This window comes from Capra hircus, chromosome 18 (assembly GCF_001704415.2).
Source record: "Capra hircus breed San Clemente chromosome 18, ASM170441v1, whole genome shotgun sequence".
In the NCBI taxonomy this organism is placed as follows: Eukaryota; Metazoa; Chordata; class Mammalia; order Artiodactyla; family Bovidae; genus Capra; species Capra hircus.
This window is the reverse complement of record NC_030825.1, coordinates 65,267,340-65,295,291: the sequence shown is the minus strand read 5'-3', so window position 1 is coordinate 65,295,291 and position 27,952 is coordinate 65,267,340. Positions and strand designations below refer to the sequence as shown.

Here is a 27,952-nt window from a genome sequence, read left to right as displayed (position 1 = left end):
AAAGATTTCTTCCTGAACGTTTCTCTACATTGTTAAAAACTCTTTGGTAGAATCTGTCTTAATGACTCCATAGAAGTCTTGTCCTGGGGCTCTACCTGGCTTACCTAATCGTCCCCACTGTTGGACGTTTATCTCCAGTTTTTACTGGCTGGTGGGTATCTATTGTGCATGTGTATGCGTGCTCAGCCGTGTCTGATTCTGCAGCCCCATGGACTGCAGCCCACCAGGCTCATCTGTTCATGGAATTTTCCAGGCAAGAATACTGGAGTGTGTTGCCATTGCCTTCTCCAGGGGAGCTGCCCAACCCAGGGACTGAACCCTCATTCTCTGCATTGGCAGGCACAGAGCCACTGCAGGTTGCATATAAGTGATTAATGGATGTATGGATAAATGGATTTAAGTGACAAATGATATAAGCTTTGAGCATGATAGATGAGAAATGGTGTCACAAGATGTTTTCTGAGTAAGATTATATGTATATTAGTGAGGTTTGATTTTTTTTTAATGTTTATTAGCCATTTCTGTTGGGAGTTAAATGATCTATCCTGTGCTTTCCCGGTCTCCAGGAATCCTAGTATCCTTGAAGATTTTAAAGAAGTGTGTGTGAAAATATCTGTGGCAAATATACTTCCCAGCTTTGCTTTTCATTTCTTATTTTATATTTTTTGTGCCCGAAAGCATTTCTGATTTTCAGAATTGAGTCTCTCTCCTCCTCTGGTGCCTTCCATTGTTTTTAAGCTGTGAAAGGGTTTCTCCAACCAATGCAGGTCACATACCACTTGTATTTTGTTTCTTTTTTCCCCGTTTATCATTTTGATGTTAACACTGAACTTCTGAATCCACCTGGAATTTATTTCAGTGTCTAAATGTGTCAGTTCACTTACCTATACGTTCTGATGTGTTGTGCCTTATTAATACACCTGTATCAATATACACCCCGCATACCACAGAATGTACAATTCTTTGGTTTATTGTATATTCACATAGTTGTGCAGCCATTACCACAGTCAATTTTAGAACACTTTCATCAGCCCAAATGGAAAGGTGTCCCGGTTGGCACTCACTCCCATCCCCTCCGTTGACCAGCCCCTGGCAGCCAGTCATTTACTTTTTGCCTCTGGATTTGCTCTGAAGTTCATCCACATTTCAATATATGTCAGTGCTTCATTCCTTTTAATGGCTGGATAATATTCCACTGTGTGGTTAGACCACGTATTATTTATCCATTATCGATAGGCATTTGGGTTGTTTCCACTTGTTGGTTATTAGGAATGCTGCAGTTCAGACATTAGTTTGAACACATGTTCTCAGTTCTCTTGGGTGTATATTTAGGAGTGGAATTGCTGGGTTGTAATGTAACTCTGTTTAACCGTCTAAGGAGCTATCAGAGTATTTTCCAAAGCAACTGCACCATGATGTCTTCGTTTTCCACTTGTCTGTGATTATTGTCTTGATTCCTCCTTTTACCTACATAATTTAGAAGGACTTGTCAACTGTTTTTGTTTCAGTATAGCGGGGCTTTTTTCTTACAGTGTTCTTTTTTCCCTAATCACATCTCCTGTAATTCTGATTTCTTAAAAAATAGAGCCTGTCTTCACCTCTGGAACTTGGGGAGGTTTTCCTTGTGGTGACTTGGTTTGTGCTGTTAGACAGGAGGAAGCACTAGAATGAGTGCCTTGGACATGCACATGCAGACATCTCAGGTTCGACGCCTTTGGGGCTGAACTTTACTTCCAGGGAAGGCTCCTCAGCCGCCAGAGGAAAGTGGCCCCTGCTGTGTGCCCTGCAGCCCCCTTTGCTGTCAGGCGTTGGCTCTGAGACTTCCAGGACTGCCCATCGTGCATCCCGTGGACTCCACCCCCGCCCCACAGCCCAGACAAAGCGTGCAGGCTGCTCGTAAGTACGTTATGCAGTGAGCGAGCTCGCTGAGGGGGCATCCTAAGGGAGGACTCTGAAGACATGACTGTATTTGAAAAACTAAAGTAAATTAAAAAACAAAGGGGGCAGGAGGAAACTCTTGGAGGTGATGGATAAGCTTATGGCCTCAATGGTGGTGATGTTCCATGGGTGTACCTTTTCCAAACTTATCAAGTTGTATTAACTAAATAAGTACAGATTTTCTATGTCAATCATACCTCATAAAGTGTTTTTTAAAAAAGAATTATTAGCAGGACTGGCCAAAGGACATATGGGCCAAAGAATCAAATAATAATATCACATAATAATAATAACTGACTACTAATACATACATAAAATATACAAATCAAATGTCAAAACTAACAAAATCTAATCGTTGGCAGTCACTGAGAACCTCCTCCAGCCACACCAGATACTGTGCTGGAACCACGTACGCATTCCCCCTCCCACCCCATGACGACTACGGAGGCGGACATGGTTTTTATGAAGCCCATTGAGCAAATGAAGCTTGGAGAGGTTAAGGCAGTTGCCCAAGGAAGCACCGCCATTGAGGCGTAGAGCCAGGATTTCACTGCAGGCTTCCAGGCTCCCTAGCCCACACTTTCAGCCACTGCCTGGTACTGCTTCTTTATCCAGTAGGAGTGACCCACGAGGCCGAGGGGCCCCATATGAGCCCAGAGCCCCTGGGCGGGCACATGGATCCATGACAGGACTGGCCAGGAGGTGAGGCCTCCTCTCAGGAGGTTAAGTCAGCTCAGGGTCCACAGGGTGGGGGGCTTAGAGCACTTGGGAGAGCCAGGGACCTGTGCAGTGGGTGGCAGTAACAGTAGCTGATGGTAATTAAGCACCTCCTGTATGCTGGGCATCAAACATGGATTAACTCATTTAATCCTCATGGCTTCCTTACCCATAGATCCATTCAAGAACTGTTCATTGAGGGGCTTCCCTGGTGGCCCACTGGCTAAGACTCTGCATTCCCAAGGCAGGGGGCCTGGGTCCATTCCCTGGTCAGGGAACTAGCGCCTGCATGCCTCAGCTAAGAGTCTGCATGCCACAACTAAAGATGTCACACGCCACAACAAAGACTGAAGACCCAACACGCCCCAACTAAGACCCCACGCAGCCAAATAAAGAAAGAAATACAGACTTAAAAAAAAAAAAACTATTAATTGAGTGCCTGCTATATGCCAGACGTTGTATCAGCCACTGGGGAAATAGTAATGAGCAGGGCAGATGTATTGGTTTGCTACGGCTGCCATAGCAAAGTACCATGGAGAGGGAGGCTTCAACAACAAATGTTTTCTCACAGTTCTGGAGGCTGGAAGTCCAAAATCAAGGTGTTGGGGGACTTTCCTGGTGGTCCAGTGGTTAAGAGTCCACCTTCCAATGCAGGGGATGCGGGTGTGATCCCTGGCTGGGGAACTAGGATCCCACACGCCTCGGGTCTACTAAGCCCAGGCGCCACAACTAGAGACGCTTGTGCACCACGATGAAGAGCCCACATGCTGCGGCGAAGACCCGGTGCAGCCAAACGGACAGACGGGAATAAAATAAAATTGAGGTGTTGGTGGGGCCACGCGCCTGCAGAAGGCTCTGGAGGAGGGTCTGTTTTAGGCCTTTCTCCCACCTTGCAGTAGTTCCTGGGCTACGGCACCACAATCCCAGTTTTCACACCGTGTTCTCCATGTGGGTGTGTCTCTGTGCCCACATTTCCCCTTTTGATAAAGGCACCAGTCAGATTAGGGCCCACCTGCTCCAGTAGGACCTCATCTTAACCAGTGGCCCTGTTTGCAAAGAAGGTCCCATTCTCAGGTGCGGGGGGGTAGACTTCAACACATGGATTTGGAGGGGAGGGAGCATAATTCACCCTATAACAAACACTTAGAATAGTACCTGGTGGGTACAGGGAGATGGGTGGGAAGAATAGTACCTGGCACATAGCAACTGCCTATGAAGTGATAGGTGTGACGTGACCTACAATTGACGTCAGTGGCATCATCACTACCATTATTATTACCACAACCATCATCGTCATCACCACCATTCCCATCCTCACCACCACCACCAGCATCACGTCATCATCTACCCTGCTCAGCCACGTTCATTTCATCCCCAGGGCTGTCAGCTCAGTCATAAAGGCGCTTAGGTTTCCACCTCATGAACTTCTCACCATTCCTCAATGGTCTAATCTGCCTTTCAAGCCTCAGGTCCCGGCCCAAGCTCTTCCTCCCTCCAGAATCTCCCCCAAGGCCCTGACCGCTGAGCCTCCCCCACAGACTACACTCAGTGCCACCTTTCCAAAGTCTTCCCAGATGCCCCCTGAAGCTGCCATTGCTCAGAAACGTGGAGAATTTTGTGGTACCTTCATGACAGTATTGACCAGATTGTGAGTCACTTACCGGTGTTCTCACCTGCCGCTCCTGTGAAGAACTGGTTCTTAAAGCTCCCATGTCTGTCTCCCAGCACCTCACTCAGTGCCTACAGCTTGGTAGAGGCCCAGGCATCCTTGAAGAATGACTGGATTCCGTCCAGCTTTCCGCCTTGGCTGGGGCTTCCCTGGTGACCCAGATGGTAAAGACTCTGCCTGCAATGCTGGAGACCTGGGTTCGATCCCCGGGTTGGGAAGATCTCCGGGAGAAGGGAATGGCTACCCACTCCAGTATTCTTGCCTGGAGAATTCCATGGACAGAGGAGCCTGGCGGGTTACAGCCCTTGGGGTCGCAAAGAGTCGGACACGACTGAGTGACCAGCACACACACAACAATGAATATGTTGATTCACTGGGTTATGATCATTTTGCCTTTGATTCCTTCTCTGTCACTCAAGTCTGTGCCTTTCTGCTCTAAACAGCCTCACATTTGTTTTATTTCTCTGCGAGAGGGCCATCCCCAGATAATGAGGCATGGAGAAAACGGAGGGGCAGGTCCTTGTTGAAATGACTTCAGATATTCCTGTGTGCCTTTCCTAAACCCTCCCGGCTTTTCCATCCATTCCTCCAGACCTCTGTAAGGAGGGCCCTGTGGCGAGTGGTTGCGGGTTTCTTCTTGCATGAGTTGGTGATATTCAGGGATGTGACTGTGGGCCTCACCCAGGAGGAGTGGCACCAGCTGGAGCCTGCCCGGAAGGGACGTGATGCTGGAGAACCTCCAGAGCCTGGCCTCGCTGGGTGAGGGGCCGCTTCGCTGAGTTACCTGCCATCAGCCTGTCACGTGAGGACTACAAAGACAAAAGGTGGACAGGTGTGATGACACAGAAATCACTCTGCTCGAAGCTAAAACTAAAGTTGACAGATGGTGAAATGGGGAATAATATTCACCACATGGATAGCCGTCAAAGGATTGAAAGTGAGAGTGTTCGTCACTCAGTCACGTCCGACTCTCTCTGACCACATGGGCTGTAGCCCACCAGGCTCCTCTGACCATGGGATTCTCCAGGCAAGAATACTGGAATGGGTTGCCTATCCTTTCTCCAGGGGATATTCCCAACCCAGGGATTGAACCCAGGTCTTCCCACATTGCAGGCGGATTCTTTATCATCTGAGCCACCAGGGAAGCTCAAAGTGAAGGTGATAGTAGCTCAATCATGTCCGACTTTGTAGCCTGCCAGGTTCCTCTATCCGTGTAATTCTCCAGGCAAGAATACTGGAGTGGGTTTCCATTCCCTTCTCCAGGGGTTCTCGACCCAGGGATCGAACCCAGGTCTCCCATATTGCTAGGAGATTCTTGACTGTCTGAGTCACCAGAGAAACCCTAACCTTGAGAGGATTATAATTATATAAAGAGCTCCTAAGAATAAATACAAAAAAGGCCGAATGCAATTCATAGATGTGGAAATACATGGGATCACACTTTATAAAAGATTTTTAAACCTTGTGCTTAGTTGCTCAGTCATGTCTGACTCTTTGTGATTCCATGGACTGTAGCCCACCAGGCTCCTCTGTCCATGGAATTTTTCAGACAAGAATACTGGAGTGGTTGCCATTTCCTTCTCCAGGTGATCTTCCCAACCCAGTTATCGAACCCATGTATCATGTGTCTTCTGCATTGCCGGTGGATTGTTTACCTGCTGAGCCATCGGGCAAGCCTCTTTAAACCTTACTAGTAGTCAAAGAACTATTCATATAAACTGAGGCAAAGAAATAATTTTTGCTCATGAGGTACACAGAGATGGTAAAGAACAATAGCCTGAATTATGAAGTTATCAGAAAGGGACTCTGTCCTTTTAGGGGTATAATGTTGGGACAACTCTTGGAGGACAGCTTGGCATTATCAGCCAAATTTTCAACTATTCCATTTTTAGAGATCTATCCTTTAAGAAATCTTTCTCTGAGTGTGCAAAGTTTTCCATGGGGGAGGAGGGAAAGAAATGACCTAAATGCCCACCTATACAAGACTGACTAACCTATCAAGGTGTAGCCATATGATAGAAACCATGATTTCAAAGATGAGCACTCTGTAGGCAGTGATGTGGAACAGTGTCCCTTGTTGTTGTTTACTTGCTACATTGTATTTGGCTCTTTGCAACCCCATGGACCACAGGACACCAGGCTTCTGTGTCTTTCACTGTCTCTCGGAGTTTGCTCAAACTCATGTCCATCGAGTCGGTGATGCCATCCAACGATCTCATCCTCTGTCATCCCCTTCTCTTCCTGCCCCCAATCTTTACCAGCATCAGGGTCTTTTCCAGTGATTTGGCTTTTCACATTAGGTGGCCAAAGTATTAGAGCTTCAGTTTCAGCATCAGTTCAGTTGCTCAGTCGTGTCTGACTCTTTGCGACCCCATGAATCGCAGCATGCCAGGCCTCCCTGTCCATCACCAACTCCCAGAGTTCACCCAGGCTCATGTCCATGGAGTCAGTGATGCCATCCAGCCATCTCATCCTCTGTCGTCCTCTTCTCCTTCTGCCCCCAATCCGTCCCAGCATCAGAGTCTTTTCCAATGAGTCAACTCTTCACATGAGGTGGCCAAAGTACTAGAGTTTCAGCTTTACCATCAGTCCTTCCAAAGAAATCCCAGGGCTGATCTCCTTCAGAATGGACTGGTTGGATCTCCTTGCAGTCCAAGGGACTCTCAAGAGTCTTCTCCAACACCACAGTTCAAAAGCATCAATTCTTTGGTGCTCAGCCTTCTTCACAGTCCAACTCGCACATCCATACATGACCACAGGAAAAACCATAGCCTTGACTAGACGAACCTTAGTCGGCAAAGTAATGTCTCTGCGTTTGAATATGCTGTCTAGGTTGGTCATAACTTTTCTTCAGTCCTTCCAATGAATATTCACGGATTGATTCCCATTAGGATTGACTGGGTTGATCTCGTTGAAGTCCAAGGGACTCTAAAGAGTTTGAGGGGGAGGGTAGCCTTGAGAGGCATCAGCATACAGAAGATACTGAACCAACACAATATTGTAAAGCAGTTATCCTCCAATTAAAAATAAGTACATTTTTTAAAAAGAAGAAGCTACTGAAGTCCAGACCATGAAGGTCTCGCCTCACTTAGCCGAGGGGTTCTAAAATTCCAGTACTGGTGAGGCCAGGTGGGGATTTATATGCTTTTTATTGCCTCATAGAAATAAGGGCTTTTAGTGACTGTATCCTCACACTTTTCATGACGTTGCATAAGATCTCAGTTTTTAAATGTCAGGAATGGGGGGCCATTACTTCTAGGATACAGAGTTCCCACTAACGGAACTCAGACTGGAAATAGAAATGAACAGGATACCTGTAGGAGGGGGTTGGAGACTCGCCTTGGCCGTGATTTGCAAGGAAGGATGGATGTGTGAAAAGAAGAGGTCTGGAGCCAGACCACAGGGGTACCTGTGCCCCAGAACTGGGCATCTGAGGATGGGAGTGAGCCCCCCCCCCCCGCCGCCGCCACGCCGGGGCGCGGTGGGGAGGGATGGAGCTGGAAGACGGGGTAACCTTCACACGCCACCAACCGCAGCTGTATTGGTATCCTTTCTAATAAAAGCTGATACTCCCAGAAGCCTAAGGTAGGGGATGTTAAGGATGGACCTTGCAGTAACCCCTTACTCGGGTTACTTGCGAGCCTTCTGGCCCGCCCCGTGCCCTCCTTCGAGCTCCCAAAGGAACACCCCTTGTCAGCTCCCGTCCTCGGTCGATTCTGCCCGCTCGAGCCGCGTGTCCCGCCAGCGTATTTCTATGCTTTTAGAGTCTCCGTCTGTGCCCCGCGGTTTATCTATCCCCGGGTTTGGGAAATCCCTTCCTTCCAGTACTAACCCCGCGTGTTTCTTCCTCTTCCTTCTCCCCATCAAGACGTGGACACTTGGCCCGCAGTGAAAGAAGCGGGCCCGAAGGAGGAGATTTCGGAAGACGGACCATCCGCAGAAGGGCCCGTGAGGCACGGGGCCGGGGGTGCCGCCCTGGGCGGAGCGCGCATGCAGGGTGACCGCATGGACACGGCGCGGGGGAGCGCTCGGAGCCGTCAGGGACGGCGGGGAACCTCCCGGGAGTCGGCCCCCGAGTGCCCCCCAGCGCCCCCCGGGTCGGCCATGCGGGGAAAGGGCCTCGCAGGTCACTCGGAGCTCGGGAATCCCTCCAGGCCGGACGCGGAGAAGAGCGCGTACGGCTGCAGCGAGTGCGGCAAGGCCTTCGGCCGCAGCTCGTCGCTGACGAAGCACCAGCCCATCCACACCGGCGAGAAGCCCTTCCGGTGCGACGCGTGCGGGAAGCAGTTCCTGGAGCGCTCGTCGCTGACCGTCCACCTGCGCGTGCACACGGGCGAGAAGCCGTACGCCTGCGGGGACTGCGGCAAGGCCTTCAGCCAGCGCATGAACCTGACGGTGCACCAGCGCACGCACACCGGTGAGAAGCCCTACGCGTGCGGCGCTTGCGGCAAGGCCTTCCGGAAGACCTCGTCCCTCGCCCAGCACGAGCGGGTGCACACGGGCGAGAAGCCGTTCGCGTGCGGGGACTGCGGCAAGGCCTTCAGCCAGAGCATGCACTTGCTGGTGCACCGGCGCACGCACACGGGCGAGAAGCTGTACGCGTGCGGGGACTGCGGCCGCGCCTTCAGCCAGCGCATGCACCTCACGGAGCACCGGCGCACGCACACGGGCGAGAAGCCCTACGCCTGCGGGGACTGCGGCCGCGCCTTCAACAAGAGCTTGTCGCTGACGCTGCACCGGCGCAACCACACGGGCGAGAAGCCGTACGCGTGCGGCGAGTGCGGCAAGGCCTTCAGCCAGAGCTCCTACCTGATCCAGCACCAGCGGCTGCACATCGGCTTGAAGCCCTTCGAGTGCGGCCGCTGTGGCAAGGCCAGCAAGAACTCGGCCCTGACGCAGCACCAGCGCCTGCACACGGGCGAGAAGCCCTACGCCTGCCCCGTCTGCAAGAAGCACTTCACGGGCCGCTCGTCGCTGGTGGTGCACCAGGCGGGCCACACCGGCGAGAAGCCCTACGCCTGCGGCGAGTGCGGGAAGGCCTTCGGCCAGAGCGCCTACCTCATCGAGCACCAGCGCATCCACACGGGCGAGAAGCCCTACCGATGCGCGCAGTGCGGCAAGGCCTTCATCAAGAGCTCCTCGCTCACCGTGCACCAGAGGATCCACACCGGGGAGAAGCCCTACGCGTGCGGCGAGTGCGGGAAGACCTTCAGCCGGAGCACCAACCTCACGCGGCACCTGAGGGTCCACGTCTAGGGAGGCTGGGCGCCCCCCAGTCTGCACCAGGTGAACGGGGTCCTAGGCTTGGAGTCTCCCCCCAGATGGGTGGGGTCCTCTGCGCGGAGTCTCCACCAGGTGGGCGTGGCCCTAACCTCGGAGTCTCCGCCAGGTGAGTGGGGTCCTTAGCGTGAACCTCCACCAAGTGGGCGGGCCCTTACCTCGGCTGTAAGTGGGGGGCGCTATGACTTGGGGGCCCAGGGTGGCACAGCCCCACAAAATCTTAGAATGTGGGGGTCCAGGACCGGCTCCCACTTTACGCACGCTCCTTGGCCCTGCGTCCTCACCTCCGGACCAGAAGGCAAGCTCCTCCGTGCCCAGTGTACTGGGAACGCTGCGAAGCTGAATGTGGCTGGAAACCCAGGGGAGCACCAGGAACCCAGGGGGCCAGAGTTCCGATCCGAGCTCTCAGTAGATAAGCGCTGGGCTGGAGCGTTTCCAGCCTCCGGTCTTCCTTGGGTAGGGGCGTGGAGGAGGTGTCTGGATGAGAGCGTGGGGACATGTCTCCTCTTGGCACACACACCCGTGGTCTAGTCCTAACAAGGTGGTCACTGTCTGTGAGCTCCCTAAGATCTAGAGGGGGACCGTTCCTCTTTCCACATCCCAGCCCCGCTGCAGTCTCGCTAAACCGTTCTGGAAGAGCTCACCCCACCCCAAGCTAATAAGCGGTAGAAGTTGGCAAGTTATTCGTGAGGGGGGAAATTTTTTTTTCGAGGTAGCAACAACAGTAATTGCTTCAGATGCCAAAGTTTCTCATGGTGGTCTGTTCAAATTTTTTTTAATAAAACTTCACGAAGGAAGTCCAACGTCATTTTAAAGTCATCAGACGAGAAAGGAACAGGGACCGTGTGTTCCGTCAAAGTCGGTTTCAGTGCTTGTGGGAGAAGGTGGGGGAGCGAGCAGCAGCAGGCCTAATACTCAGGGTTAAATACTGGAGTTAACAAGCTTGCGCGCTGGAGTCTCTTTTCATAGTTGTTTTTGCAGTTAAACTTGAAGGAATGTCCTCAGCTTGACCTGAAGCTTTGTGTACACAGAGTTCCCCGAGTCCCCTCTTTCTGGGGCCTGTTTTGTTTGGTTGGTTGGTTTGGGGTTGTTTATTTGTTTGGTTGGTTGGTTTTGCTGCAGGCTTGCAGGATCTCAGTTCCCCAAGCAAAGACCGAACCCAGGTTAAGGCAGTGAAAACCCAGAGCCCTAACCACTAGACCTCCAGGGAACACCAGGGCCTTTTCCACCACTTTTGTTATTTTAATACTCAGTGCTACTGGTCACAAATATCCTGGTGTGTCTGAATGTCCCACACTTCCTGACACCAGTGTTCATGAAGAATAAATAATTCATTCTAAGCAACCACTTAGATCCGCTGGAGAAGGGATAGGCTACCCACTCCAGTATTCTTGGGCTTCCCTTGTGGCTCAGCTGGTGAAGAATCCGCCTGCAATGCGGAAGACCTCTGTGTTCGATCCCTGGGTTGGGAAGATCCCCTGGAGAGGGGAAAGGCTACCCACTCCGGAATTCTAGCTTAGGGAATTCCATGGACTGTATGTCCACAGGGTCGCAAAGAGTCGGACATGACTAAGGAACTTTCACTTCCACTTTTTACATATCAGTAAGTGCACTTCGTGTTGCAGGTCAAAAGAGCAGCCGCTCAGCCATGTATAAACATGAATAGGTTTTGAAGGTCTGGCAGGGTGTGGGCATCAGGGTGGGCTTGGTCCAGGTGCCCTGACTCACTTCGCCCACTGGCCTCCTCCTCAGACTGGCTTCCCTCACGGCTTCGTGTGGTTTCCAGCAGCTCCTCTTGACACATTTCCTCAGAAACATCCAGCTGGAGACAGGCCTCTTCCAGTCATTGGCAAAACAACAACACTTAAGTTCCTTTCAGTTGTACTCACCAGGAACTGATTATTCTGAGGAGAGGAACGACATGTAGTCTCGCCCTCATCCCCAAAATAGTAGCTGGGGAAGGGGAATAAGTAGGAGTGACTGCCCAGATCAGCCTGAAACCACCGGGGTCTGTTGCACCCACGTCCCGGTCAGGGAGAAGCGGGCGGCTTGTGGAAGCCAGCCCCAAGGCCATCACGCTGCTGGAGGCTAACGTTTGAAGTCGGATGGCCCCTCTGGCTTTTGCCATGACTGTGGGGTTCCGCTGCACCACAAATGTCTGTTCTGACATTTTCTTTGGAAAGCCCGCTCACTGCTGCGGTCACCGGGAGGGCCCTCAGTCCTGTCTCCTCCGGGCTCTCTTGACCCCGGGATGGGGGTGGAGCCCAAGAGGCTCCAGGTCACATCTCTTTGCTCTGACTTTGGTCTCCATCAGCAAGACCAGATGTCACGTGACCAGGTTTCCTGCTCAGGGCTGGGGGGTGGTGTGGGGTGGTGTGTGGCCAGGAGAGTGACTTGACCCCCAGGGCAAGTGTGGGCCCCGGGCGGACACAGGCAGGCGAGCCCCGGGCGGGCACAGGCGGGTGAGCCCTGGGTGGACACAGGCGGGTGAGCACCTGCCATGACTCAGCAGGCTCCTTGTAGCCCTCTGTGCCATAGTTCACTGTACTTTAAAATGGGGGTAGTGGGTGTCTCTGGGCTTCCCAGCTGGCTCAGTGGTAAAGAACCCTCCTGCCAATTTAGGAGACACAGGTTCTATCCCTGGTTCGAGAAGATCCCCTGGAGGAAGTAAAGGCAACCCACTCCAGTATTCTTGCCTGGAGAACCCCATGGACAGAGGAGCCTGGTGGGCTACAGTCCATGGGGTCACAGAGGAATAGGACATACTGAGCGACTCAATGAGTGGGCATCTCCTGAGTCGACAATAGAGCAGTTGGGTGCAGCTAAGCGGCAGGCCCTGGCAACACAGAGCTGCAGACAGCAGAGCCCCTGCCCTCGCACTCCGTCTCTCTCCCGCTCCCTCATCTCTGTTTCAGACCAAAACACCCACGCAGTCCCACTTCTTGTGGTCATTTGGGACCTCCATCCCTGGGGACGCAGAGCTAGTCAGAGCCGGCTGCCAGCCCACGAACATTCCAGCCTGGAGGAGGTGAGTGTGATCCACGTCTCAGCACCCGGAGGAGAAGCAGCCCAGTGTGTTCCCTCACGTGCCTCGTGGTTCACAGCTGGCTCCCCTCAGACCTACATGGTGGCTGGGAGATGTTGTCCAGGGGCACGTCCAGGACAAAGTGGAGATGACCATCCCTCGGGCTGCATTTGACGGCCTGTCCAGGCAGATCGTGTAGTCAGTCCCCCCCACCACTCACCTCCAGTCCCCGGCTTCTGGAGATGCCCTGGGGGTTGGCATACATGTAGTGGCTGGGGAAAGGCAGCTGGCCGAGGCCCAGGCTTTCCTGGATACAGCAGTCTCAGCACCTCCCACTGGAGGGGTTCATGCCCCTTCCCGGTTACAAGTGGGAAATGCGATCTCTGGCAGGACTGACTCAGCAGCAGGAAGGAAAGTGAAGAGGGGATGGGGGGAGGAGGGGTTGCTGTCTCCCCTGCACCCCAAAATGCAAAGCGAGTGCTCACGCTCGCCAGTACCAGGGAGACAGCAGCCGCAGTTATAAAAGGCTCAGTTTCTAGCCATCTGGAGATGCTGTAGATTGCACATGTTCCCCTGAAATTCGAATACTGAGACCTTAACACCCAGTGACTTCAGAACGTGACTGCATTGAAGATAAATAGGACTCTATGAGGTCATATGGCTGGGTGCTAAAACAAGGCTTTGTGTCCTCCTGAGAGAGAAACATGAGGCCGCACAGAGGCAGAGCAACAGACGCATGAAGAGGCCGCAGGAGGTCCACCATCTGCAAGCCAAGGAGAGAGGCCTCCAGAGAAACCAGCCCTGCCCACACCCTGTCACAATGTGCCATAGTCAGGAAGGAAAGTTAGTTTGCACCCTTACTCCTGATGCCCAAATAAGAAAACGCTTCCTGTGAACCTGGAATTCAGGCGAAACCAGCTTTATCCCTGAGTTTTGCCGCGCTGAGGTCTGAGGGTCTTGGGGCTTCCCTGGTGGCCCTGTGGTCAAGACTCCATGCTGCCACTGCAGTTGGCGGAGATCCAGTCCCTGGTCGGGGAACTAAGATACCGCAGTCAGAGGAGAGAGAGATCTGATGATCTGTCATGAACTTTTGACCTTGTTAATCATTGTAACAGAATTAGTAGGTTTTCGGCTCTTCCCTGATGGTCCAGTGGTTAAGACTCCATGCTTCCAGTGCAGGGGGCATGGGTTTGATCCACGGTCAGGGAACTAAGATCCCACGTGCCCTGTGGAGTGGCAAAAAAAAAAAATTCTTTTTTTAATCTTACCCAATTCAAATCCCACATAATTTGAGTCTAATCCTAATGAAAGATGGTTGGCACGTTTATTCACCAACTAAAATGATACAAAAATAACAGTTTACACAATCATTTGCAAGTATGGATTTTTGAGGTTTTTTAAATTGCAACAGGCTCTTTGTCATTTCAAAAAGTGCCACTAAAGAGGTCCTGATTTCAAATGTTTATAATTCAAGGCAGCATAAAATATACACCTGATGTGTTTATATAAATTACAATAATATCCTTCTTGCAGTTCCCACCTCACAAGATCAAAACGAAGCCTCGTCAGTAAGTTACATATAAGTTATATAGGGGCTTTCCTGATGGCTCAGTAGTAAAGAATCCACCTGCAGTGCAGAAGATATGGTTTCGATCCCTGGTTCTGGAAGATCCCCTGGAGAAGGAAATGGTAACCCACTCCAGAATCCTTGCCTGGGAAATCCCATGAAGAGAGGAGCTTGACGAGCTACGGTCCATGGGGTCACAGAGAATCAGACACGACTTAGCGACTGAGTGCGCGCGCACGCACACACACACACACGTACTCACGCACGCACACATATGTACTCACGCACGCACACACACGTACTCACGCACGCACACACACATATGTATTCACACACGCGCACACACACACACACACACATGTACTCATCGAGCATTCCCCATCTCATTTCCCTGCTGCCCCCAATCCAACGTAACCAACAACCTGAGTCCTGGCACATCTTTCCCTTGTTTGCCTCTTTATACATTTGTACGTTTCTCTATCACAGATGCTTTGAAAACTTTGTGTCAGTAATTCCAGTAAGTAATAGCCAGGTCCTGCCGTCCTAAGAAGCAAAATGACTCTGCAGTTTCTTCGTTTGTTTTTCGTTCTTTTGCATTCATTCCACGCTCCCCAGAGCCCAGAGAGCTTTTTTCCAGGCACCAGCAGGGTCAGGAGGATGGGTACTTTGAAAAGTGACAGAGAAGGAGGAAGGGAGGGAGGAGGAGGAGAAAATCTCCAGCTCGTTTGCCTAGAGGTTCAGTACCACGGACAGCGCACGCGCAGCGGGTTCAGCACCACGGATAGGTCCACCTGAAGGGTTTCAGCACCACGGACAGAGCAGGACCCTGCTTTCCCCCATTGGCCTCTGCGGGATGCAGAACTTCCTGGTGGTTCAGCCATAAAGAATCCGCCTGCATTCCAAGAGACCAGGGTTCGATCCCTGGGTCGGTAAGATCCCCTGGAGAAGGAAATGGCAACCTACTCCAGGGTTCTTGGAATTCCAAGAATTCCATGGACAGAAGAGCCTAGTGGGCTGCAGTCTATGGGGTTGCAGAATTGGGAGATGACTTAGCGGCTGAACCAGCACCACCTGCTGGATGCATGTCCTTTTTGAGCAGAGTTTGGAGCCCACACCCAACCCTCACCCACAGGGTCCTTGAATGCTGATATCTGAGTAATCCAGTCTCTCCCGGTGCTGATCTCAGAAACTCGGGCATTGAACATTTAACATGCACCAAACGGAATTTGGATTTTCTCCACACACACACAAAAACGTGTTCCTACTTAGTGCACTACAGGGCACTCAACTGGCCAGGTTCAAAGCTCAAAAGTCTTTCCCCTCCTCTCATTCCACCCGTGCTTGAGGACTCTCAGCTTCAACTCTAAACTACTCACTGAATCTGTCTACTGTTTTCCACATACACTATCACTGCCTCACTCCATCGTTTCTCACCTGGTTCATTGCAGCAACTTAACTGACCCTCCCACTGTGCCTGTGATGATGAAGACCAGTGAGCGCTCAGTCGTGTCCAACTCTTCGTGCCCCCATGGACTGTAGCCCGCCAGGCTCCTCTGTCTATGGGATTCTTCAGGCAAGAATACTGGAGTGGGTTGTCATTGCCTCCTCCAGGGGATTTCCCTATCCAGGGATGGAACCCACGTCTCTTATTGGCAGCTGGGTTCTTTACTGCTGCGCCACCTTGGGAAGTCACCAAACCTATAGCCCCTTCTATATCATTTCTTGTATAATTTAGTGATGCTTTGACATTTTAAATCGTATTATATCACACCCTTCCATGGATTCCCAGCACACCTACAATAACATTCAAAGATGTTACTGTGGCTTTCAAAACCCTGGATGGCTCTCTGACATTATCCCCCCGTCACTCTCTCCCTTGCCTGACCACTCTGGTCACATTGGCCTCCCTGTTGTCCCTCTGGACCTTTGTGCATGCTATTCTCCCTGCCACAAATTCTTGCATAACTGGCTCCTCGCCACCTTTCAGGGATAAGCTCAAAATGCTGCCACCGCTGCTTAAAAAAGATCACCTCCTGGGCTTCTCTAGTGATCCAGTGGTTACAATTCCACACGTCCGCTGCAGGGGGCGCAGGTTTGATCCCTGGTCAGAAAGCTAAGATCCCCGTGCCTTGAAGTGTGGCCAAAAAAGCAACTCCCGTCTAAAGTGGCCTCACCATTACTATCCCATCGATTACATCGCATACTTCATAGAATTAACGCAAACTATATTTTGTATTTTTTTATTTATTTGCCTTTTGTCTAACATCATTACTAGCATGTAAACTTTATTAAGCCATATATCTTGACTGGCCTGGTCAGCCAAAACAAGCATGAAGCAAATAGCAGCTGTTTCATAATTATTTGTCAAATGAATGAGTTTTCAGCTAGTCATGGAGCCCTGAGGAGATGTCAACAGCACTCGTCTTCTGCCAGAACGGTGGTCGTATGTGCTGGCCCAAGTTGTTTTTGTTTTTAGTTGGTTTGGCTGTGCTGGGTCTTCACTCCTGCACGGGTTCTCTCTCACTGTGGCAAGCAGGGGCTCTTCCAAGAGTTTGTACGTCACAACAAGACCTGGTGCAGCCAAATAAGTAAAGGATTTTTTAAAAAAAGAAAATAAGACTCTAAAGGAAGGCTGTTTCCACCCTCCCCAACTATGACTTTGTCAAAAATTTTAAGTTTTGATACAGCCTCCAGGAGAGCGATTTGGCAGAGTTCATTGTATTGTATTATTGATAATAACAGCAGCTAACAGCTAAGAGGGGCTTCCCTGGTGGCTCAGTGGTAAGAATCCGCTTGCCAATGCAGGAGACTAGGGTTTGATCCCTGAGTTGGGAAGATCCCCTGACGAAAGAAATGGTAACCCACTCCAGTATTCCTTCCTGGGAAACCCCATGGACAGAGAAGCCTGGTGGGCCACAGTCCATGGGGTCACAAGGAGTCAGACATGACTGAGCAACTTAGCAACCACAGCTAATAGCTGTTAAGTGGAGTGTATACCTTCTTTACTTTTTACTTTACTTTACTTTACTTTTACTTTACTTTTTCAGAGCAGTGCTGGCAGGTGGCAAGCGTAATTCTTCCCACTTAACAGAATGGGAAACTGAGGCACTTAAGTGACAAGTGACACACCCAAGGACAAGCTAGTGGCAAAGGCAGTCTCTGATGGGAGGGGTCTGGCCTCAGAGTCCCCGCACTGTCACACCCCTGCCCCATCTCCTCCCGCCTCCCCCCACCCCAGGTGCTGGTTGTAGACTAGGAGCCACCAAGGGGCCTGGGAAGTCGCTGGTCTCCGTGGGCATCCGCACCCGGGGACGTGCCCGTCCGGCCGTCCGGCCGGGCTGGAAGGCTCGTTCCACTCTGGCCCCGGCTCACCGCGTGCGCAGCCCCACAGCCACACTGCTGACACGTGGTCGCCGTCGCCCCTCCGCTCTCCTCGCCTGTCCCCGCAGGCGCTGGCTCCCCGGAAGGTGGGGGCCGGAGGGGAGAAGGCCGCTCGCTCTCTCCAACTTCCCCACCTCCCGCCCGCAGCCTCCGCGTCTGCGCAGCCGCGGTCCCTGCGGCGCCAGCTCTGCGGCGCGGCACAGGGTGTGTTTAGGAAGGGTGAGTCCTCCGTGGGACCCCGCGGGCAGGAGCGGGGCAGGGAAAAGGGGCTGGGGGCTCGGACGGCGGGCCGGGGACGCGCGCGTGTGAGCGTGGATGCGTGCGAGTGGGAATGCGCACGGGGTGAGGAAGAAAAGGCGCCCCAGGGGGTGTGGGTCTGGTGCGGGGGAGCGTCCAGGGCAATGGGCTGGGCTGGGACTGCGGTTCGCCTGGTTTCTCCGTCCCGCCCTGTGTGCCCGCCTCCTGCGGGTCGCACGGGGTTTTTAGCCTCTTTGCGAGGAACCAGGTACCGCCCTGCCTGCCTGGCGCGTCAGCTGCGTGCGTGGGTGCTCGGGTCTGGCGGGGGTCAGGTGTCTGAGCTCGCGGGACCCGCGTGTTAACCGCGTCGTACCTGTGTGCCCGCGCGTGCGCCCCCGAGCATGTGTGCGGCGTGTGTCTGCCTGGGCACGTGTGTGCCCCCTGCACGGGCGAGGAGCGCGCGCGCTGGAGTTGGTCGGGTTTAGGGCCCCTGCCTGGCTCCCGTTAGCTGCGTGCCTTTGTTCAACGGCCTTCCCAGTCTGTAACACACAGACCTGTGACAGTAGCTGCCGCGGAGAGTGGCCGGCGGCGAGGATGAGGTTATGGGAAGACGCCGAGTTCTCCGCAGTGCCTGACCCCGGGGTGCGCCAGGGGCGGCGGTTGCAGTGTTACTTCACTGCGGTGGAGGTGGTGGTTACTGCGTTCCGTCCTCCTCCACCTCTTTTCAGACATCGTAGTTTATTGTTTGTTTAGTCCAAACACATTCAAAATGGAAATCGATACTTCCCACCTGAAACAAACTAGGTACTACCTCGTATATAATGCTTAACACATTGCAGCAAAAGAGACGACAATCCATTGTCCTAGACACCTGCTAAAGCCAGTAGATAATAGATGACAATCCATTGTCCTAGACACCTGCTAAAGCCAGTAGTAGAGCCAGTTTGGTTGCAATAGTGTCGTGGTCCGTCCTTCTCAGAGGATGACCCGTTACTATGATAATATGATAAGATAATAGTTGAGGCTCTTAGGTGTGAACTCACACACACACACCCCTGTCACACCCGCAGAGTTCTCTCTGTCCTGTGCCCCTCCTCCCTCCTCCATGAATCGGGTTCTGCATCTTCTGACTTGGGTCGGGGACTCTTGTCTCCTCCATCCCCCGCCCCCTCACCTGCATTCTCTCCACTTCCCAGGCCTTCTTACCCCTCACCTAAAACACACGGTTCACTACTTGATAGGTGATCATTTACCTCGAGAGGCTAAAGCCGGCTTTATGTTCTTGTTCTAGGACGTTGCGTGTATTAACCACCTTGCATAATGTAACCCACTGAGTATACTCCTGAATAAGCATTTAGAAAAAGAGTACAGGGGCTTCCTGGCACCATGTTCCCAACGCAGAGGGCACAGGTGCGACCCCTGACGCGGGAGCTAAGACCCCGCACGCAGTTCAGCAGACAATATAAGCAGGCTGAGTGTGAACACTAGATCGAGAGCCCCTCCCCTTCTGTCTTTGACTTTGACTCTTCTGAAAGTGAAAACGAAATACAGGTCCAAGAAATTCTCTGTTGTTAGGAAAACATGAAGAGGTCTCAACGGAGGCGCGTGGGCGAGAGGAAACGCAGCAGCGGAGTTGCGGCAAAGGCGCTCGGGGCTCTGTGTGGACAAGCCGCCCCGTTCCGCCCAGCCGCTGTTTACCCGTGAAGACGCGGGCCCAGTGGCCCCCGTCTTTTGATTTCTTGAGGAAACGCTGGAAATCTGTATTTTCAGTTGACATCGTCTGCATTTTAAAATGCCAATAATTTATTTCAAACACTTGAAAGGAAGACATCGTGTAAGCCAACCGCACAGGTGGTGGGGGCAGGTTAGACCCAGGTTTGCAACTGTGTTGTGGGCTGGGGAGTGTGGAGGGGGTGTGGAGAGGAGGCTGTGAGCACAGACAACGTTTCCCAAGAAAACAAAAGCAAAAACTAGCCTTGGTGGGAAAGTAGCGAGACAGCCCCAGTAGGGCGTAGCGTTTATTGCTTTGGGCTGTGTAATTCTTGTTTCATATTGGGGTGCAGCTGGCTCGCAGTGCCGCCTCCGTCTCAGGTCTTCAGGGAGGTGGGTCAGTTGCGCTTGCACTTGCCTCTGCCCTTTTCCCTTTGGGCTTGTCGCAGAACACTGACTCAAGTTCCCTGTGCCCTTCGGCAGGTCCTTGCTGACACTGTATTTTGGCTTTAGTATGAGCTGTAATTAACCGTGTGTTTTAGCTGAAGGGTGAGAAGGCATGGAAAGTGGAGAGAATGCAGGTGAGGGGGCGGGGGATGGAGGAGACAAGAAAAAAAAATCTAGTTTAAAAGGAAATATTCTTTCATACTCTCATTTTATATCTTGCCAAGTTGAAATTCAGGAGGCTGTCACTTGTCAAGTTGACAGGATATAAAATGAGAATATTAAAGAACATATCATTTTAAAGCATTTATTTATGTGTTTTTGGCTATGTCAGGCCTTAGTTACAGCACTCAGGGCTTGCTTGCAGCATGCAGGATCTGTAGTTGTGGTATGTGGGTCAGTTCCCTGACCAGGGATGGAACCCAGGCTCGCTGTGTTGGGTCCTTGGAATCTTAGCCACTTAGTTGTGTCTAAATTAGATTTTTTAAATCCTTGTCGGTCAGATACTCCTCCTCCTCCTTCTTAATGATCACAGAGGAGAAAGTCAAGGCTGCAGGGGGCTCGAGGGAAGACTGGGGTCCTTCTTTTTGCAGCCAGAGAGGTTACCGGGAGTGGGGTACTCTCTTTTCCTAAAAGCTTCTGGGTCTGTGCTTTGGTTGTGGAGTGTGTGTGTGGAGTGTGTGTGTGTGTCTGTGTGCACACTTGCCTGAACCACCCTCTGGCCATCCTCTCTAAACTCCATATCCCCTTTCTTGTTTTATTCGTCTCTAGAGTATTTTTCATCATTTGACATGTTGTCTGTCTGCCCCACTTCCTGCCGCTAGGGAGCAAGTCCCAAGAGGGAAACTGCTCCACTCAGCGCTGTGTCTCGGGGGTTGCTGTTCGGTTGCTCAGTCGTGTCTGACTGTTTGTGACCCCATGGACTGCAGCCCACCAGTCTCCCCTGTCCTTCACTATCTCCGGAGTTTGCTGAGATTCATGTCCACTAGCCACTGATGCTATCTAATCTCCTCACCCTGTTTTCCTGGCGCCCAGGAATCGTCCTGGCTCAGGGCTGGCGCTAATCTCCACATCCTGTTTCCCTGGCACCCAGGAATCGTCCTGGCTCAGGGCTGGCACTCTGTAAATGTTTGTCGAGTGACTGAATGTCTGTCAGTCCTCAGGCCCCAACTCCTGCTCCCTGGGGAGCTCAGCAGGACCCTGGAACAGGGGGAGGAGAAGTAGCCTGTCTCTCAAGTTCCACGTTCTGAAGAGATGCAGAGTCTCAGACCTGAGCAGATCCGGGGGCTGCTGGAGCCCGAGAGGGCAAAGACGCTGCTGCCTCGGGAGAACAAGGCCTGGGAGAAGCGTGCCACCTTCGCCAAGGACTGGGTGGCTGTGGAGGTTGGGGCCTCCGGCTGCAGCAGCGACGAGAGAGGTGAGGGCCAGGGTCCCGTGGGAGGCGGGGGCCATGGCAGAGCCTGGGGAAAGGGGACTTCATCCTGCTGCTCCATTCAGCACGTTTTTAAATGGAGCCTCATGTCAGTCAGCTTTCTGCTGTGTAACAAGTCAGCCCAAAACTGAGTGGCTTAAAGCCAGTCTATCTGTCGATGACTGCGGGTTGGCAGTGCTTGTGGCCTCGGGATAGTCCTGCTGCCCTTGCCTGTGTTTGCTCCTGTTGAGCAGCCGCAGTGGATCGAAAGGCAGCTGGTTCATGTGAGACGGCCTTACTGGGGTGTCTGGGTGGTTGGGTGGTGCTGACTTATGGCCATGTGTCTCCAGCAGGCTTGTCCAGGCTATTTCTCATCGGGGTGGTTGAAGGGTTCTTAGGACAAACAAGATGTGGAAGACCCCAGGTCACAGGCACTTTCTCAGCCTCTCCTGGCAACCTGGCAGCTCTTGGGTGTAGAGAGTGGCGTCATTTGCTGAGATGGGGACAACCCGTATGGCACCCCCATAGCAGAATGACAGCTGAACCTCCTACCAGGGAAGGGTTCTTCCTTCTTCCCCAGGAGATAAGCAGGCCTGCGACCCAGGTGTGGGGAACAGAAGCATCACTCCAGCAACGAGGAGAGGGTTCGGGGCTCCTGGCAGGACCTGGGTGCAAAAGAGTGGGACATACCCATCTCTGGTCCCACCCCTGGTTCTCTCCAGTTGAGCGGTGACAAGAATGTTGAGATTCGAAGATGGGGAGATTCCTTCACTGGTGGCTGGAAGCTGGGGAAGCCTCCATCCTCCTGGCTTAACTCTGTGGCTTTTCTTCTGCTCCCTCACTCAGTTCTTGCCAGAGGGCTGTAGGAAAGGAATGTGTATTGTACCCATTTACCAGGCGGTGGAATAGAGGCCCCGGTGGTGAGCCACAGCAGGTGGCTCCGTCCAAGTCTCCTGGGTAGTTAGTGGCAGAAATGGGATCAGAACTCAGGTCTCCTCTTCTCTCCACCCCACCTGAACCACGTACATGCACCGTGTGTGTGTGTGTGTGTGTGTGTGTCTGTGTATGTGGTGTGTGTGTGTTTGTGTGTGGTGTATATGGTGTGTGTGTGTGTCTGTGTATGTGTGTGTGTGGTGTATGTGGTGTGTGTGTGTGTGTCTGTGTATGTGTGTGTGTGGTGTATGTGGTGTGTGTGTCTGTGTCTGCATGTCTGTGTGTGTGTGACTCTGTGTGTGTGTCTGTGTGTATGTGGTGTCTGTGTGTGTGTGTCTTTGTGTGTCTGTGTGTGTCTGTGTCTGTGTGTGTGTCTGTGTGTGTGGTGTCTGTGTGTCTGTGTGTGTGTGTGTCCGTGTGTGTGTGTCTGTATGTCGTGTCTGTCTGTGTGTGTGTGACTGTGTGTGTGTGTCTGTGTGTGTGTGTCTGTCTGTGTCTGTGTGTATGTGTGTCTGTGTGTGTGTCAGGATTTCAGCAGGAAAGGTGCAGTGGGTGGGAAGAAAGCAGCACCCATCCAGCTGGCCTGCTCGCTCACTCATGTCTCCTTTCTCCTCCATTTCCGCCCTTGCCCAGACCTAGCTTCTCCCGAGACCGTGGTTCCCCAGGAGTGGAGCTTGGTGGAGGAAGACGATGAGTCTGAGGATGCCCAGGTGAGCTGGGGATTCCTTCCTCTTTTGATGAGACCCCTCTCTGCAGTTCTCAGTGGACTGTCACACTCCCTTCCTCAGCCTGGAATTTCCTGGCCCCACAAGTCTCTCTGGGGATGTGAGCCCCACGAGGTCTCTGGTGGGAAACAGGACGTGTTCCATAGTCGTCAGACGTGGAGTGGAGGGTATCAGGTGGTCGGTGTAACTCCATCCATGTATACCCTCCAACCCTTCACTCATAAATGCTTCATGAATTAACCACTCATTCATCTGTCCCCTCATTTATTCACCCAAGCTTTCATCTGCCTACTCATCCATATACCCATTCCACCCATCCATCCATCACCCATTCATCCATCCGGCCATCCATTATCCATCCAGCCGTCATCATCCACCCATCCATCACCCATTCATCCCTCCAGCCATCATCATCCATCCATCCATCACCCATTCATCCATCATCCATCCATCCATCACCCATTCATCCATCATCCATCCATCCATCACCCATTCATCCACCCATCCATCCATCATGCACCCATGCATCCATCTGAGGTCGTCCATCCACTTCTGTATCCATCCATCAACTCTCCCATCCACTCACCCTTCTACCAATCCATTCATCCATCCACCCATTGGACACTCCATCCATCTGTCCTCTGATTCGTCCACCCAGCCTGCTCATTCACACACACACTCCATCAGTCCATAGCTCAGTTATCTGTGTGCCCACTCATCCTTATCCATATGCCCTCACTCCATCCATTCAGCCCACCCGCTCACCCATCCTTCTCTCCACACATCTGTCTACTCACCCATCCATCCATCTACTTGGTGACTGTTGGAAGGATGTGCCTTCTTTCATTCACCCCTTTGCCTACTCATCCCTCCATCCCTCCATCCACTAATTACTTACTGTGTTTTAATCCAAGTACTCTGAGTAAAACCAGAAAGAATGATTGAGCACTTTCCTTTCATTGGAAGACCTAATGTTTTCTTTGGGGGGGGGGGCATAAGACATCAATATGTGAAATAGTAACAGTGGTTCTTTTACTTACATATTTATTTTATGTATTAGAAAGAAAGCATATAATCACTCTTGGCAACATGTGAGGGTCCCATCTGCCAATCAGATATCAGAAATCCAACTTGGACTGGCTCAAGCTAGAAAAAGGCTTTGTTGACACAAGGTGGGAGGAGGCAAGCTGGACAACCAACCTTGGTAGTATAGAAATAAGTGCTGGCTCCCAGTGGGATGGCTCAAGGGAAGAAAGTAATTCTGTGGGCCAGGAGGTTTATCCTTTCTTAAAATTATTTATTTAGTTAGTCATGCCAGGTCTTAGATGCAGCACGTGCGACCTAGTTCCTTGACCAGGGATTGAACCGGGGCCCCCAGCATTGGGAGCTCAGAATCTCAGGCACTGACACCAGTGAAGTCCCAGGAAGTTTATTCTTGAATATCCGAGAGAGGAAGAGACACCACACCTATGATTTTATTTTATTTCTGTTTTTTTTTTCAAGCTTTAAGCTTTGTATTTTGTACTAAAGTATAGCTGATCAGCAATGTTGTGGTGGTTTCAGGTGAACAGCAAAGGGACTCAGCCATACATATCCATTCTCCCCCAAGCTCCCCTCCCATCCAGGTGTTTGCAGTTTTTCATTAAAACAGCTCTACAGCTGACAGGCTATTTCTTTTTCTTTTTAAAATTTTTCTTTATTTATTTGGCTGCACTGGGTCTTAGTTGAGGCATGTGGGATCTTTAGTTGCCTGTGTGAATTCTTGCTTGCTTCTTAGTCGTCGCGTGTGGGATCCAGTTCCCTGACCAGGGGTCAAGCCTCAGCCGCCTTCATCGGGAGCATGGAGTGTTAACCACTGGACCACCAGGGCAATCGCTGATACACTGTTTCTTTCCCAGTTCTGTAATCCCAGGTTTTTACAAGTGACAATGGCGTCTCCCTCCCCCGCTGATACTTATACGTTTTCTTTGTTTCTGTTTCAGGGCTTTGTGGAGTGGTTCAAAGCTCCACAGCAAACGACCATAGTCTTGGTGGTGTGTGTGACCTTTCTGTTCCTGGTTTTAACTGGAATGCCCATGATGTTTCACATTTAACTATAAAGGTGGCTCTTGTTTTGAAATAGATGCCTTGTGTCATGTTAAGGAAGAGCCCTGGTTTAAAAAATCAGGAATAGGTCTTGAATGTTATCAAATGCCTTTTACACACCCATTGAGAGGACTTTTATGTTTCACCTTTTCATGTGCCGTTTCTGCATTACTGTATTTCACTGAACTTAAGACATCTTTGATTGTAAGTGCATATTATTTTGTGTACTCTTGAGAAACAGAATGCTGCTTAAATGCAAGATGTCACCAAGTGGAAGATGCAGCGTGACTTCAGAGAAGGTGAACACGTGTGCAACATACAAGCAATGAGATTGAGTCAATTTCTCAATTACATATCCCCTTTGCATTCTTAGGATGGTGGCACACCTGGCTTTTCAGATACTGAATTCCGTTCCTTGACATTTAATGTAGGATTCTTGCCTCTATCTTCTTACATAAGATTGGTGCTACCTTTGTTTCGTTTTGGTATTGTGGCTAAGCTCGCATCATAGAAAGACTTGAGTAACGTTTGACCTTCTGCTGTGCTTTTGAATACTTGATCTGTAATAAGGCTGTGCTCAGTCCTGTCCAACTCTTTGTGACCCCCATGGGCTGTAGCCCACCAGGGTCCTCTGTCCGTGGGATTTCCCAGGCAAGGTTACCGGAGTGGGTTTCCATTTCCTCCTCCAGGGGATCTTCCCAACTCAGGGATAGAATCTGGGTCTCCTGTGTTGGCAGGCAGATTCTTTACCATTGAGCCACCAGGGAAATCCTTTCTTGTAGTGTAAAAAGTATCAATTCTTTGACGTGCGTGAAGAACTCAGGAAAGGGATCAGGTCCTAGAGCTATGGAAGGGAGGTTTCCGTGTGTTCTTAGATGGCTTCTCCGTTTCTTCTCTTGTTTTCAGCTCGTTAATACTTTTTAACTCCATTAATTTTGATGATTTATAGTATTCTTTTGTTCCTTGGGCTATTCTTCATTCCACTGAATATTTTCTTCCAGATGATTAGCTTAATTATGAACAGTATTTTTTTTTTTTTGGCTTGAACCAAAAGTTCATTTGGGTTCTTTTGTAAGATGGTAGAGAGAAACTGGAATGAATTTTTTTGCTCAGCCCCAATATAATTAAACAAAATCTTCTCTTTATTCTGTCCCCATTGTGCCTTTGATTTGTCAAAGTTTTGTCTAGTTTATTATTTTTCTGAAGAACCAGCATTAGGACTTGTTTATGTCCATTATTTCTCTAGTTTATAATTTTTTTTCCTTTAACATGTATTGGGTTTTTTTTGTTGTTGTTGTTTCTATTCCTTGTCTCAATTTTTAAGTTGACCTCTTAATTTATTTATATTCTTTTTATAAAACTATTTGCTATAATAGTGCATTTAATAATATAAATGTACTTCTGGTTATAGCCTTGGCCACATCTCAAAGAAGGATAATTCGTGTTCTTGTTTATCTTGTTGTTGCCTAAGTATTTTATTGCAGGGTTTCTAAAGAGTGATTGGAAACTCAGTGACAAGGTCTATTTAAAAAGAGGTTTCTTCCCAGTTCACTGCGCTGTGAGCCAAGAGTGTGGGCCGTCACACATCTGCTTTCAGAGCCTTTCAAGAAGCCTTTATCCTGGCCTAGAGCATATCCAGTGTCTGTGTGTGTTTCATGGACACTTAAGATGAATATATATTTTCTGTCTGTAGAATTCAAAACTACATGTCAGTTAATCAACTTCGTCTTATCAATTACATTGTTCAGAATCACATGCTATTTAGTTTTGTCCAAACCTACATGTCAAAAACCAATAAGGCTATGTAAAAATCTGTTAGTATTGATTACATTTGTCAATCTATTTTTATTAATATATACTGTGTATTTAGCAGCTGTGTAATCTGGTGCATATAATATATACAGCATTGCTACGTCTTTGTCCACTGAGTAATACATGTGAAACACCCGGCACAGTGCCAAGTGTAGAGTGGGCACGCAGTAACTGTTGGTTAAAATCCGATTCTTAATCCTTTGCCCAATAGGAAATGATTGTCTTAAACTAATGTAATCCCTTACCTTCAATTTTACCCTGTCTAATAGTGGTCGATGTTTCCATCCTGCTGTTTAAACTACCTAGGTATGTGTATTTGGACTCTCTGAGTCATTTTGTTTTAATAGGACTTTGAGTGGCCTCTTTTGAGTTTGTTGGAGACATTAGGGCAGATAAAGTGTCCGCTTCTCTCTCTCCACTCCTGTCTCTGGCTGATTGTGTTCAACAAGCCGCAACTGGCCCTTAAAAGAAACACATTCCTCAGCTGTTCCATTCTTTGGGATTTTATTGGTTGCAGATGGGAGAGTCTCATTTCATATGAACTCAAGCCAAAAAGGGGCTTCCCTCATAGCTCAGTGGGTAAAGAATCTGCCTGCAGTGCAGGGAACTCGGGTTCGATTCCTGGGTTGGGAAGATCCCCTGGAGAAGGAAATGGCAACCCACTCCAGTATTCTTGCCTGGAGAATTCCATGGACAGAGGAGCCTGGCAGGCTACAGTCTATGGGTTGCAAAGAGTTGGACACGACTGAAGCAACTTAGCACATTTAGCAAGCTAAGAGATTCATTATAGATTCACTTTCACTAACATTCAGGATGAAACTGGCTTCATTTAGAGTTGGAACAAACCGTCGTGACTGAAAATGTAAATGAGGATATACAAGCTGTATTAAACATGTTATTTGTAAAAGGTGTTGACCAGTGCAGAAAATAAAATGAACCATCTTTTTCAACAATTATATTCTTGGAGATGTTGGGAAAAGATTCCTGGGTCTTGAAAGATAATTACTAGAAATATGTA

At 50.5% G+C, this 27,952-nt stretch overlaps 2 protein-coding genes across 8 annotated transcripts in view; both read left to right on the top strand.

The window, feature by feature from the left end:
- The window catches only part of ZNF71 (zinc finger protein 71), a 38,016-nt gene extending 16,807 nt beyond the window's left edge, over positions 1 to 21,209 (top strand). The window contains exons 2-4 of one of the 7 annotated variants that reach the window (XM_018063462.1): positions 1,650 to 1,896; positions 8,193 to 9,610; positions 21,125 to 21,209. In XM_018063462.1, the coding sequence (XP_017918951.1) occupies positions 8,315 to 9,580 (1,266 nt within the window). In that variant the 5' untranslated portion in view covers positions 1,650 to 1,896; positions 8,193 to 8,314 and the 3' untranslated portion in view covers positions 9,581 to 9,610; positions 21,125 to 21,209. Of the gene's footprint in view, positions 1 to 1,649; positions 1,901 to 2,830; positions 4,477 to 8,192; positions 10,962 to 21,124 lie in introns of those variants that run through there. The other 6 variants (XR_001919605.1, XR_001919604.1, XM_018063464.1 and 3 more) reach the window with 6 other exon arrangements.
- SMIM17 (small integral membrane protein 17) lies at positions 21,207 to 25,765 on the top strand. The gene is made up of 3 exons (XM_013971694.2): positions 21,207 to 21,385; positions 22,946 to 23,022; positions 25,020 to 25,765. Exons 1-3 carry the CDS (start codon positions 21,223 to 21,225, stop codon positions 25,128 to 25,130), a joined length of 351 nt encoding a protein of 116 aa, XP_013827148.2. The 5' UTR covers positions 21,207 to 21,222; the 3' UTR covers positions 25,131 to 25,765.